This window comes from Plectropomus leopardus, chromosome 1 (assembly GCF_008729295.1).
Source record: "Plectropomus leopardus isolate mb chromosome 1, YSFRI_Pleo_2.0, whole genome shotgun sequence".
NCBI lineage: Eukaryota > Metazoa > Chordata > Actinopteri > Perciformes > Serranidae > Plectropomus > Plectropomus leopardus.
Window position 1 is genome coordinate 35,474,097 of NC_056463.1, and position 14,713 is coordinate 35,488,809.

Sequence of the window (14,713 nt, forward strand, 5' to 3'; positions counted from 1 at the left end):
CAACTGAAATGTTAACACTGAAAGCAGTTTGAGTAAATTGTGCATAAATGTTGTAGTTACAACAGTTGTTGTAGTTAGAGTTACAAGGGCTATAGAAGTTTTTTTTTTTTTTTTTTAACGGCTGGGGCCTTTGCAAAATTTAAAATTTTAGTTTTAGGGGTCAAGAAGGCAAACAGGGCTCAACACGAACTCTAACAGCCGTTGGTAGGCTGACAGCAAGGCACCTTTGCCAACAATTTCAAATATGATTGCCATTTTTATGTTCTTAAAAGATTAAATTTCAAATTTTCCAACAACAAAAACATGAAATAGAAAAAGAAACAGGGCAAACAAGATTTAGACAGTTTTTTTTTTTTTTTGCTAAAAAAACATTATAGTTCTGTAACCTATTTCAAAATATGTAATTATGACAATTATAAATAGTGTTTTCACTAGTCTCTAGCTTTTAAAAAAATAATAATAATGCACTTAATCTGCATTTTCTTTTTTTTTTTTTTTTTTGCAATTTGTGGAGCATTTCTTTCCAAGTTGCTCTTTGCCTGTATCTATGTTTTTGAAAGAAATTGCACCGTTTTTTTTCCAAAGGTTTATTTACATGAAAAAGGCTTCTGAAAGCAGAATGAGGAAAGTGATGTGGCTTTAGGTTTCAAGGGGTTAAACACTGAAAGCAGCTGAAGTGTCAGTAAAGGAGCAAGAGATATACAACTGAAGTCTCTGATTTCTTTAGACTGTCTGTTGTCGTGCTTCTTTGTCAGGCCATGAGTTTTTTCTCTTCATTTTGTCAATTTCTTGTTTTGCTTTTATTTTGTTAGTCTCTGTCTTGTGTCATTTCAGGTCCCCACGTCCTGTCAAGTTTCCCTCCTGTGTTTTTACCCGCCTCTAATGTGTTTCACCTGTGTCTGATTGCCACACCTGTGTCTTGTTATCCCCCCCTCATGTATATAAGCTGTGTGTTCCCGTCCCTCTGTGCCAGTTTGTCTTTTTGTCTCATAGCTTGCATTTCAGTGGTATTTTCTTGATAGCTTTCTGGTGCCTGTTTGGGCTTTTTCCTTTTTTGACTCTGCATTAGCCTAGCCCTTTTCAGATTTGTTTGCCTCACTGAGTGATCACTCGTGTACCAGACCTGTTTTCTTTGATTAAAGACTTTAATTATCACTTACCCTGATCTGCCTCAGAGAACAGCATGTGGGTCTATTCCCTGTGAGCCTGACATCTGTTAAATAGCATGATATTGTTCAGGTGTGCCTGTTATTTTGTCCTATGCTGAAGTTAGACTCCTACATAATTGACTGACAACCATGCGGACTGTGTAAATAACTATGTTAGATGAAAAGACGGTGTTTATGAATACATTCTGATATTCAAGTTGCATATGAAGACATAGCAGCAGTAATTAAGAGCACATCTGTGTCCTTACTATCCTTGTCATCTCACCTACACTTAAACACATGGAAACACACTAGTCTGTGTGCAGACATGTGGGATTGGATGTGACATGCCACTATGATCTAACCTGCTATGACTAATTCTTGAAACGATGGCAATCACTGACAGTACAACCCAAACAGTAGATTCTCTGTAATGAAGTCCACCAATCAACTTAGTGCAGTGGCCTTGGATGTTAGCCATTAGTCAGAATCCTTATTATTGTGGTATGAGAGTCTGCTGTATGTGCGGATGTGTGTGCTCATGCATGAATATGAGTTGTGCATATGTGGCAATGCTGTTTCCTTTAATAGTTGTAGAGCCACGGGTTGATCCGTTAGTGAGACATTTGGCTTCAAACAGCATGAACTATGCAAAAGCCGGACAGACATCTCGATGGAAATCAATTCCTCCTCATTTTTTCAAATATTAAATATCAAGAGCGCTTAAAATTCTCTTGACAGCTGGCTCGGAAAGCAACTAGGAAAAACATTAGAGGTGCTGTCTAGGAATTTGTGTTGACTTTGTTTCTTGGTGATTGGCCATGGATCCCACAGGCGAAAATAAAAACACACTTAATTGGTTCCACCATCCCCATCATGACTGTTCCTGAGTTACAGTATGGAGGAAATTGCTAGTGTAAACATAAGTTATTCAAGGAGAACACTTTAAACCCTTAACAACAACAAAACGTGCTCAAACATTGCGTATAATTGCAACATAATGTCAGTGTTTAACACGAACTCTGTGGTCTATGGATTACGCATACTACAGTAGAGGCAGAAGGGGGCTGAAATTGCATGAATGATCAGTAAATTAATCCTTTCTCTAAATATCCCTTTGCAGGCATCCTGCTTGTCCTGTATTACATTTAAAGGGTCAGTGTTTTGGGGGTTTGCTAATTAACTGCAGGTCGAGACAATCAATTAATTGCATCAGAACAACAATAAATCTACTGTATAACAGTGAAATAAAAGCTGGAAAACATCTAATAAATCTCTTGAGTGTTCTGGGGAATAACAATAAGGAATTGTACGTTTCTTATGAAACATTAAATCTAAGGATCTCTCACATGCCTGTAATGACATGCACAGAGCCCTTTGCGAACACAGAGATATGCACTGTGGGATCTGGTTCTGCAGAATTATGTTTGTGTGAGTGAGCAGCAAAAGGGGACGTTTGCTGACTGTCTTGGCAGCTTTCAGAGAAAAAAGCATGCTATTAGGAGGTTTTCCTCGTCTGGAGCATGGGGAGATATTGTCTGTCTGTCTGGACTGTCAGCCTGACTGATGAGGGCCGTTATCAGGAGCATGTGTGTGTGCGGACAGTATGCGTGTGCATGTCTGTGCTGACAGCTACCTGGCAGACAGAGCTTTCAGGTGTTCAGAAAGGAAGGATTTTGGGGACACAAGGCTTTCAAGAATTGCTTTCTGGCCCAAACTGCGCTTCGGATTTTCATTGTAGAAGCAGTCACATGACAACAAGAATCACTCTGTCATCTGTTTGGCTTTTTAATAGCATTAAAAAGGAGGTGATGAATTAGGAGATTATGCGAGTGTGTGCATACCTCGGGCTGGTGCAGGAGCGCTCTCTGTACATGACGCCTCCTCCGCAGGTTCTGGAGCAGTCAGACCACTGTGACCAGGCTGACCACTGGCCATGGACAGCCCTAGGACCATGCTCTCCATATTTAACACACTGACCCCTCCGACACCACTGGAGAAAAGAGAGAAAGGGAAGGAAATGAATGAAGAGAATGTAGAAATAGCTCTCTTATCAGAATTTGAGCGTTGGCCTGAGCTTCTTGCCTGAGTTTCCTGGTTTGGACAAATGCCCAGCACCACACCTGGACACCCACACTCAAACTACAGCCAAAACACACACACACACACACACACACACGCACATGCAACACACCTGGGCTGATCCAAGCCAAACCGTGCACTCACACACACATCACCACCTCTCTCTCTAAATACTAAATATCATCTTTCAATCTGTGAAGAGGTATGGCCGCTCTGTGTCCAGCTGGGAAAAGCAAAAATGTTTCTGTGGGGACATGCACGTGTGAGCAGGAAGAATTAATTCAGAACTGAGTTTTGATTAATAAAAGTAATTGACTTTTGATAAAAAATAAAAAATAAAAAAAAGATCTAATTTGAGCTGTTTTTAAGCAAGAATTTATTTTGGCACAGGAAAGTGGGAATACTTTAACCATCAAGATGATCACAGCTTGGCTCTTATATTCATAGGCAATATTTCTATAAGTTATTACAAGGTTGCACTGACTAAAATAATTACTGGGATCTGAGAACACTATCATATCACAACAACAAAGCCTGATTTATCTAAACTACCTGAGATGTCACTTATAATATATCATTACAAGAGAAATATGTGTGCACTCAAGCATGTCTGATAAGCATTGAATCAGGAAGTCAGTTAGTAAACTATGATGACAAATTTTGAAAAGTCAGTCTGGTAGCAAATTTAAGGTATTCCCCTTATTTCCTCTTTAATAAGTAGGACTGATCATGAAATATGTTTAGATCACTAGATCTTGCTAGTAGATCACTTGCTCAGAGTTTGATGAGGGGATTAACACCACTCTCTAAAACAGGGTTTCCCACACATTCATTTAATTCTAGTGGCCTGCCACGTTTGACAACGTGCCACAGTTGTTAGATTTTCTATTTCTGGAGTTGGACCATTCATTAGGAGCACTTTGAAATGTATTCTCCATTTGGTTATGCTTTGCACCTGTCGGAGCACAGAGCGTACTCTTGCCACAGACAGAGCAGTAGAAAAGCTGGCGCATTGAAAGTGATACTTAACCATTCCTTCTGCTGGGTCTAAAAAATAGCATTCACTAGCAGCTGCTGATCATCTCATTCATTGATCAGATCAGACCAGCTCTGAACAGATCAACAGATCAGTTAACCAACCTGCGACTGACAAACTGCTTAAAAGAACTCATGCAGAGCTCCACCTGCGCTGCATTGACAGACCTTCAAAATCCTCCAAATTTAGAAAAGGGACATCAACTGATACAAAGGAACACCCATGCAGTTTACACTTTCATTCTGTGGAAAACACTGTGGATGAGTGGTATCAATATCTTCATCTAACCTTCTGCAAATGGGTGCTTTTCTCAAAATGTTACTTAAAAACTTGGTGAGTACAATGCAATCATTACTAGTAGGCTGTGTTGAGGGTGACACGTTAGAGGTAAAGGTTGTACCGGGTAATGGAGCGTCCTAGTTTTGTAATGCCAGGTCATCAGTGATTTAGTAACTTTTTCAAACAATAAAATAATATTGAATTTCCCTGTTTCTTTTGTTGCCATTAATTGCATGTTTGTTAAGACGTGATGTACTGTGGCTGCCTCAGAAGAACGAGCAGGAGCCACTGCTCAGCAGGCAGCTGAGAGGCAGACAGAGACAGCCGGGAAAGACCGCAGGAATAAACAGCATGTACATTGAGCATATCTTCACATCTGACTAGCTGAATAAAGGATTTTTTTCGACCAAACTAGAGTTGGTGCTTGCTGGAAAATTGTAAAAAAATAAGGTCAACTGAGTTAAGTTTTTGACAATCTGTTACAAGGAAATTAAACTTGTCTTACTTTGATAAAAGAATCTTAGAGTGGTGTATGGTAGTATTTCACGAAAGAAAGGAGCAGGAATAATAACTTTCCTTTTATGAGTATATTCAGTTTATTTTTGAGATATACATGAAGGTAAGCTCACCCCCCCCAAATTCATCTCCCAGATAGCTAACACTGTAACATAACAAAAGTTACAATATTGTCACCCTAGTTCTATTAACACAAGCAAAGCCATCTGCTAGACTCTATGGGTAATATCACTCCTCCAATCAAGAGCACGAGTTCACACACTGCATCTCAATAAACGTAGCTTACCAATCAGAATGTGCCAGTCGGTTTTGTAATGTTTTTTTTGTAATGTTAAAGTTTTTGTTTTTTGTTTTTTTTTTAAAGTCAACCAACACTGCATGGAGGAATAATATCCCTTCATATGTGCATCCACATGACACACTTTTAGGCACATATTTCTCTCTTTATCACTAATGTGCAATGTGCGCATGTCTAATTTGTATCATGAGTAAAACTGTCAGGCAGCTGAATAAGTGACTGGCTGTTGCGATCCTCCACAGAAAGAAGAAGACACTTCCTCACCATGTCAGGACCACAGCTGGTGCCTTCTGCAGCAGGCATGAACTTGGTCTCGCACCGGTGCCCTGTGCGATGACACCACAGCGACTTGCAGATGTCCTGTCAAACAAATCAAACACACACAAACACACACAGGATGAGGTTTTTTTTTTTTTTTTTTTTTTGCCATCCTCGGTTTTCTTATGACTGCAGACTGACGGCCTTTTGGCATCGCATTCCTCCCTTCTCTCTTCTCTTCTCTCCCTTGACCCGACAGCACCTGCTCCCTGCCAGGACCACCATCATGCTGGTCAATAAGCCCCCACCGCACCGATAACCGGGGATAAGCTTCTCCACAAAGCCATGGTGTCAAATCTAATCACTGTACTTCTTTAATGAAACGGGATATAATTGTATGTGTCATCTGACCCAACAATACAGAGACTGAGCGAACGAGTGAGCACAGAGGGAGAGCTGGGGTCGAAAGACAGGCGGCAGAGTCTGGCAACCGGCCCAACTGCAACTGGCAACGAGAGGGAAAAACCAGAAAGGAGGGAGGGTAAGAGCAGGAGACACCGCTCCTGTGTGTGAGTGTGTCTGTGTGTGTGTGTGTGTGTGTGGGGGGGGGGGGGGGCATGACTTAGGCTACCTCTGGTTACACATTTCAGACTAAAGACCAGTTAATTGGGGATGGCTTGTCTAATTGGGGACAAAAGCTGTGTCTCCATTTGGAAAAAATCTGATTGTTTTGGTGGTTAAGGTTAGTTGGGGTTAGGTCAAGGTTATGGTTAGGCAAGTCGTGGTTAGGGTTAGAAATAAACGTCACAGTAAGTATATGTAATTTCCCACAAAGTGACCTAAGTAAACATGAGTCTTTGTCCCTATTCAGTGACACTGAGCATGTGATTGACAGCTAGACCAGCATGCTGAAAATCATTCTACATGACCCCTTTAAGGACCAATAAAAAAAAAAAAGGGGGGGGGGGGGGGGGGGGGGGGGTTGAAAGGCAGCGCTAAATCCACTGTTAATCAGCGTGTAGGTTAATTTCACCACCCACGAACTTGCACACAAGTCTAAGAAATGCAGATGTAGTATTTGATCTTCTATTAGAAAAACATAGCCGGGATTTAGAGGCGTGAATAGCCAAAGCGATGCCATGTGTGCTAATCCGTCATATATACGATTTGGCAAAGTCGATTTCCCAGCAATTACTGCCCTGGAGAGGATACCCCATAGTATTTTAAACAGAATTTACATTTGAATCAACATCACTGAATGCACCCAACATAAAGGCTTATACCAACCACAAGGCATTGTGAGGGGGGCATTGGGATTCCCATTCAATTTATGGAATGCATTTAAATGGTGGGTCAAATGTGGGGGGTTTGAGGTTGTTGTGCAAAGATCACACTAATTAATAAAGTGCCAATTTAGTACTGCATCATTAGCGCTGCAGAGCAGACAATTGCCACCCCTGTATGATCTAGGTACTACATCTCATTACTGGAGGCTTATCAAGTGAGTCTCGATTTAGGCAAAGGGACTCATGAATAATACTTGATTCAGCAATGTTGGGGTCCATGTGAAAGCCTCATGCTATAGATTTGCATCTGCGTAACTACAAAACACAGGATTGGTTTAATCAATGATCTATTCTAGGAATGATTCTCCTTAGTCTTGCTTGGGTATATTATGTCTTTATTGGTTCATATAAAGTGCTGCCAGTAAAGAAACTTATAATAGACACTGTCAAGAGAACTGGTTTAACCTGAATTCACTTTTTTTTTTTAACCAGGACATGGATATATCATCACCTTTTATGTTGATATTATTTTTATGATATTTTATTGTTTATAAAGTGCTGCCAACATGTATGTTATATGTCACACTAGAAGCTGACACTGTCATGCCCATTCGCCTCTCCCCACGATTCCACAATGTTACATTTGTTTGGTTCTCTCTAACAATGCAAAGGTTGCACAAATAAGGGACTTTGTGTCAGCCCTATAACATACTCTATGTATAAAAAGGGCTTATGTCTCTTTAATTTGGGGCTTTGAAAGTAGAGTATAATAGGTTTTTGAGCATATTTGCAGAAAATAGGTGCCTGCTGCAGCTAGAAACAACAGTAATGGGCGCAGTTAGACCAAATTAAAACAAGCTGTAAAACCAAAACAATGCACTTAAAGATAAAAGAAAGCTCTGTGGAGATTTAGGGTTTCACAGAGTCAGATGATAACTCTGTTGGTTTGTCAAGACTGAACCCTTTCACATACAATTAATCATATCATCCATTGTTTAATCATATCATATCATTAATCATATCATCCATTATTTAACCCATGCTAACTTTATATAAAGTAAATATCTCACCTTGACAAAATCGAGGCTGCACAGTTTGGCCTTGGAGCCAAATTGCCACTTGCACTGCGTGTCTGCATCATACAGCTGACCAGGAAGCTGTTCAGGGTACTTGTACTGACCGATCTGCTTGGGCTCGTCCACCAGACAGGATGCCTGGGCTGTTCTGGTGAACATAGCAAACCATGACTGTGTCAATCAGAAGGAGAGCAACAGCAACTGAGTGGCAGTGTTTGTGCACTTGCATGAGGCGTTGAGGCCTACCCAAGGAAGCGGCTGAGATACTGTCGACTGCAGGTGGACCAGAAGAAGACTCCATTGTTTCCAGCCAGAGTGGGGGACATAATGTTGCCTTCTGTCTTACGACAAGGATTCCCCTCACCATCATGGATCATCCCGAAACTGGAGACACAAATGAAAAGAATTAGGTGACTTCAAAGTTTACATATAACAAGGGACAAAGACATGTAGTGCATGTTCCTCGTGAGTAAGAGTGGGGTTTTTAAAGGTTTTCTATGTGACATTCAGAGCATTAATGGTCCAGGTGGCATGGGTCAGCAGGCTGAGCAAAGTACTCCAGACATCCTTTTCCTCATCTCCTATTCAGCTCTTCTGATAGACCCTGAGATGTTCCCAGGCCAGATGAGATATATAATCCCTCCAGCATGGTCTGGGTCTACCCCAGGGCCTCCTACCAGTTAGACTTGTTCAGGCATCTTATAACAGGAGGTGCCCATGAGTCATCCTAATCAGATGCTTGAACCACCTCAATTGGTACTTGAACAAGACCCTGAGAGACTCAAACTCCTTCGCTTGGGGCAGTTATTCAATCCAAACAAAGAGGGGGGAATTAATAGAGCAGCAAACTAAAAAAATATATATACAAAATATTATGGTTTCACAATATCATGTTGTCACGGTATTACAGAATTATTAATATTATCAGTCAGAATAGCCCTTAAAGGAATAGAAACAGAAGAGTTATTTTTCATTGAAAAAAACATGTATTACTATAATTCAAACTGAAAAATGTGTAAAAGTTTCAACAAAAGTGAGATTCTCAATCCAGTTGCATTTTTTTCCATTATCATAGATAAGCAAATCTATGCAGAATGATAACCATAAATGTTCATATCATGGTATGCATTGAAACCGGTATACTGTTAAGAACTGTATTCAAACAACTCATACCCTTTGAATTTTGCATAGAGCGCCTGTGAGAAAAAGAGCATTACACTTGTCCTTTGGATGATCAAGCTGATGTTATTGTTTACCAACCATTTTTATGTGACACTATGTGAAAATGAATGCTTGTGGAGTTGTCAGAAAATCACACATGCTTGCTGTTGTAGCTATGATTTTCTTTCTTACTTATTCATCAGTGCAACACGTGTTTCGCAATTACAGCTTTGTTAATTTGTCAGTGATTAACAGTTTTAGGCTTTGAGTCAACATGTTTCTGGCCTTGCTTTCCATGTAACTGGCAACATTAATTCTAGGCAACTGTGGCTTATAGATATTCTGACATATTACCACCTGCATGAAATAAAAACAGCCCCTTTCCTAGTTTGTGCTGAGGACATGCCAGACACACATTAGAGTTTCACTGCAACATGAAATCTAAAAAGAAAAATATCAAAAATAAATGTCCTCCTATCTCAGTGGAAACATATCAGCACAAACGCAGAGCCATGTGGCCCGAGGCACTTTCCGTTATTCTATCATAAAGTGTCATGAGATGGATGAGGTAGTGCTCTAACGTAATGCTCTTATTTCAGAGTATATTTGTTTCCTTAAATCAGACTACATTTATTTCATTTAATATAGATTCATTACATCCACTCACAGTGCAAAGCCAATATAATGACTGGCGGAGTGTAGTGCTCTAAAATGACACTCAAGTCGGATAAAGTTTCATCTGTTAAAGTCTGTGTGGTCTGTCGGGAAGTCCAGGAACTGTGTGACTTGTTCAACTTGCCGTGATGCAGTTTTTGTTAAACATACTTGTGTCCAGACTCGTGAGCGATGGTGAAGGCCAAGCCCAGTCCTGTATCCTCATTGATGGTACAACTCCTATACTTGCTGCACATTCCACTGATGGGGGCAAAACCTGCATAGAAAAACAGAAGAGCGAGAGAGATGAGGTGTTAGAAATATTCACCTCAAATGTGTAACATAAAATCATTTTTTCTTCCTCTGTGGTGCAACATTCTTTTGTTGAAATCTGTGACAGATTTGGCAGGCAACAAATGTCTTTGCATATTGCGTACATACATGCATGAAGGGGGATTTCCCGACAGCTGCAAAGTGTAACCTCACAAGCCCTGGCCTATTTAACTTCAGTTTATTCCTCTACTTTGATAGCCAATTGTTTTGGGGAGGACTACTGCTGATGGTGGACCTGACAGCATTATGAAATAGATAAGTGATCCTAGATGTGGGATTTACTGCACAAATTGATGAAAATGTCCTGTGGTCAGTGTTTTTTCTCACCATCCTTACTGGCAGTAGTTTCTCTCAATGGACCCAAAAAATACAAGAACATGCACAGTAGAAACATCGGTATTGGGTTGATGAATGAGCCTAAAGAGCCAGATGTTACGTTTCAACAACACTGTAAGAACATGCGTACATACAGAAGTTAGATACAGTCAATAAATAATTCAAAATGTGAGTCACCCTTTTTATTCATACAGTGAATGAGATGAAATGCCGCCCTGAGATTACAATTGTGAAAGCAATATGATTATGGTATTAGTCAAGCTTAGTTGGCTATGTTGATGTTGTTCCAGCTGCCTTTTGTTCCTACAAGCGTACAAAATGTATACGCAAACTGAAAAGAAGCTCAGCCTAAAGTGCATCAACAGTCACTTCAGCCATGGCAAAGCATAATTCCTGGTCAACATTTGTTAATTTTTCCACTCCAAATTTTGGGCCTTAACACTGAAGCCAAAAAGAAAAAGAAGAAACAAAACGAAGAAGGAATATCTTCCAACACTGCAATTCTGCGTGTTTTGTATCGATGTATGCTCCAATACACTCTGTCTCGTCTTTTAATGATGATGATTTTACCAAAACATCATTTATAATCTGAGAAGAGTACTTATCAAGATCCAGGTGTTTTGCATGTTTGTTGTTTTTCACACATGTTTGATAGACTACCATGGAGATGGAGTGTAATGTGTCTATGCAAACCAGAGGGAAAACAATTGGCCCTACAATATGCAACCAAGGGATGACACACGAATAAAATGCCTGTGAAAAAATCAACTTCAGCACATCAAAGGATTAAATTAGTATCTGTTTACAAGGGATGGAAGATAGGAAAGGTATTTTGACATGTACATGTGTCATGTACGAGAGCTCACACATGCCTTAGTTTACAGTAAAAAGCAGCACGGAGGCCAGTGAAAATGTTATGGTTACTTGAGCGCTGCTTGGATGAAGAAAGATGACATTTTTTGCCTGCATGTCTTTTCATCATGCCGGAAAATGGGCAACAATAGGCACGTGTCCACTAAGATAGCTTATTTTTAGCACTGCTGATCGAAGCTGGCATAAATCGATCAGAGCTGAAGCCCATAAATACCCCTGATTACTGCAAAGTTACTTGTCTCTTAAATGCTGATTGTAACCTTTCCCATTAAATACAAAAGCAACATGTGAGTGGGTTATTTGTCTAGAGGGAAAGGGGCTTTGGAGAAATAATCCTAATGAATGGCCAAAAGTGAAATACTTATTTATTTATTTTATGTGTTTTTTGGTATCTCATACTTGGGTTCTTCACTCTGTTGTTACATCATCCCACCACACAGCAATGTTTAGGCTTTTTTTTGTTGTTTGCTATCAGACATAACAGTCAATGAGGCACCTTCATGCAATATTATGTCAATAAAGAGCAATGAATTGTTTTACCCTCCAGTGTGGGCAGAACTTTATTGCGCGCTGTCTCTGTGGTAGGATACTTTTTCAGTTCCCTGTTTGCATCAACAGCGTCACTTTCAGGGGAAGGCAAAATGCCAAAAAAGTCACACATGCTTGACTTTCTGACATTGTTAAAATGCTCTGATAAAATGTAGCTTTTCACAGTCACAAATGAGTGCCATTTTTCACTTAGAATCTCTCCTGCTTGCACCTGTCAAACTCCCTTCACTCCTTGTTGTAGTGTCTGCACCCACTGTATCACCTCTACACCTGTCTACATTCCCAAAATTACAACAGTTATGTCATGCAAGGGATTCTAAGGTGGCACCACTGAAAACAGCTTGCACATCTCACAAAACTTTTGTTATACTTTATACTATCAACTGCTACTTCCAACCAAAAAATAGGAGATTTGGCTTATTAACCCTTGAAAACCTCCAACATTTTTGTGCTGTATTCCCACGCCTTTCCCAAGCTGTTTAGCTCTTTAAAACCTGAGCAAATTGATTTGATTTTTTTTCAAAAACATGGTGAAAAAGGCAGTGAGAAACTTGGCAAGCAATTCTCACAAATTTTAAGAAATTTGTAAAAGGTGACAAAACAGACCTGAAAAATGTCCTACGTTTTTTAAGGGGGAAATTATAATGGAAAAGAAAAAAGTACTAGAAAACTATAGTCATAATTATTAGGATTTTATAAGAGTAATTATGTTCCCTTCAGCACTTTTTGGGTCATCATCTTGTTTAAATTTTTAACTTAATTTATCAATTTATTAATTTTTTTATTTACAGGTAATTTTCTTACCAATTTCTAGTTATTTCCTGGGCCATGTCTTGCAAAACAAAATTTGCTCAAAATAATTTATTCAGATTTCAAAGGGTTAACGGTAGCTGGGCACAGTCTTACCCAGAGTGTCACAAGGCTCATTCTTCCAAGAACAGATGTCCAGTCCGGTGAGGAGAACAGCGTGGTCATGCCGTTTACCGCCTTTCCCCACAAGGCCTGACTGCCACTGACAGAAACTGTTGAGGGACTGGTCAGCATGATGATTGATGGTCAAGCCCAACTGGAAATGCAAGGAGAGAGGTAAAGATACAGAGCCACCAGTCACCAGTGCCAAGTGCAAAACAACTTGTAGTCTGAATTCACTCACCGGATCCTGTTCCAGTAGCAGCAAGCTAACCACCACAATGTTAATGTCCGATCCAATGGTGCCATCTTTAAAAAGACTGGAAACCTGCAAAAGAGTAGAAGAGTTTAAAAAGTCATGAAAATGAAAAGTCATGAAAATTTCTTGCGCACAAAAAATTGGAGGGTAAAGGTTAAACTCTTTATGCCTATATGCTGAAAACACACCAAGCAGCGACCAAGTGCTGCTTTCAGAAAACTGTCACACAACATCTATGAAAAGCCGCAGCCATTTGATTCTGCCGCCAAACTAAAAAGTTGGGGAAAGTTAAACTTTGGCCAGAGAATACCCGCAGCCGATCAATAAACAAAGTCTTGTGACTCATGTCTTCCCGCCTGAAACACATTAGCACACCTCTAGGACACAGCAAAAAGTAATTGCAGCAAGCCTCACTTTGCTCCTTCTTTGTGTGTTTTCAGAGTTGCAACAATTTTTAGGACAGAACAAGCAAATCCGTAGGCTTCTTTTTGCAAAATTGTTTGCTTGTTTACTGTAGACAATGGTTAAGGGTGAAGAAGTGATTAGCACAAAATGTATCAAAACTCTGTACAGCAAAATGGAAATTGCAGTAAAGCTTGCTTGAACATTGTACGTTCTTCTGTGCATTTTCACAAATGGCTATTTAAACAACGCAATTTTTCAAAAACAAAAAAAGGATGCTGATCTCCCTCCATGGTTTGACACTATATTTATTATCATTATCATTATTCTATATTCATTTGAAATATGTATCTAGACTTAACTTCTACTCAATTACATTTTAAAACCACATTTAATGCTAGCCTTTGCAATTTTTGCTGATTTGCCTCTTTATTAGCAAGTGGCAGTTAGAATTTGTTGCTAAAATACCATAACAGTCGGTCATGGAGGGTTACAAAGTCAGCACACTGACTCAGTAGTGTATAACATAACCCTCTTCTACCAAAATTAGCACACGAACACGGGTATTTCAAACACCGGTAAACCCACTACATATAGGTAACAGACTGCCAGTGAACTCACCGCTGCAGCACACAAGTCTGCCTTTCTGTCAGCTAGTGCATGTGTGTGTGTGGATTGTTTTGTTCATGCAACATCACAGACAGGCCAGTGAACAGGGAAACAGTAGACAGCAGTATGAACAGAAGTGTCTGAAATCGTCTCTGTGGTTTCTTATCTTTCTATATATCTTACTTATTATGTGTCTCTTTCAAACTCTGTGCAGACCAACTTGGAATAATGTTCGAGCACAGCTTGGGAAATGACAGGCGGTAATTAGTGATGTCATGTCATTGCATCTCACTGGTGAAGGAGCTGAAATTACTGTATTCACCCAGGTGTTGTGTTCACATCAATGCTGATCAAAGGCGGGGGCGATCAAAACCTATGTCTACTGCAGAGTCATTTGACCCAGGTGTGACTGCCCATTGTATGCATTCCTATTGCGTTAAAAAGTCAGATGTTAGCGGGTGTTAGCTGGGTTTTTGTGCAATGGGAATGAGGCTTCATTCAGTAAAATCTATTATAGTTTGCTAACATTTGCTGCACTGGCAGCTATTGTTAATACCAGACCGAGTAATAGTCGCAAAACTCCTACGTGTATTGAATGTAAGCCTTCTGAATGTGTAAGATGGTGAACATGCTATTCTTTTAAAAGTAA

General features: G+C 39.9%; 1 protein-coding gene across 1 annotated transcript in view; it reads right to left on the reverse strand.

The window, feature by feature from the left end:
* adamts18 (ADAM metallopeptidase with thrombospondin type 1 motif, 18) overlaps positions 1 to 14,713 on the reverse strand; it is a 74,340-nt gene that overhangs the window by 37,461 nt on the left and 22,166 nt on the right. The window contains exons 6-12 of the mRNA XM_042489163.1: positions 13,039 to 13,122; positions 12,792 to 12,951; positions 9,966 to 10,071; positions 8,226 to 8,363; positions 7,974 to 8,127; positions 5,624 to 5,719; positions 2,993 to 3,141 (exon numbers count right to left, since the gene is read on the reverse strand). Coding sequence (XP_042345097.1) covers positions 2,993 to 3,141; positions 5,624 to 5,719; positions 7,974 to 8,127; positions 8,226 to 8,363; positions 9,966 to 10,071; positions 12,792 to 12,951; positions 13,039 to 13,122 — 887 coding nt within the window. The remainder of the gene's footprint in view (positions 1 to 2,992; positions 3,142 to 5,623; positions 5,720 to 7,973; positions 8,128 to 8,225; positions 8,364 to 9,965; positions 10,072 to 12,791; positions 12,952 to 13,038; positions 13,123 to 14,713) is intronic.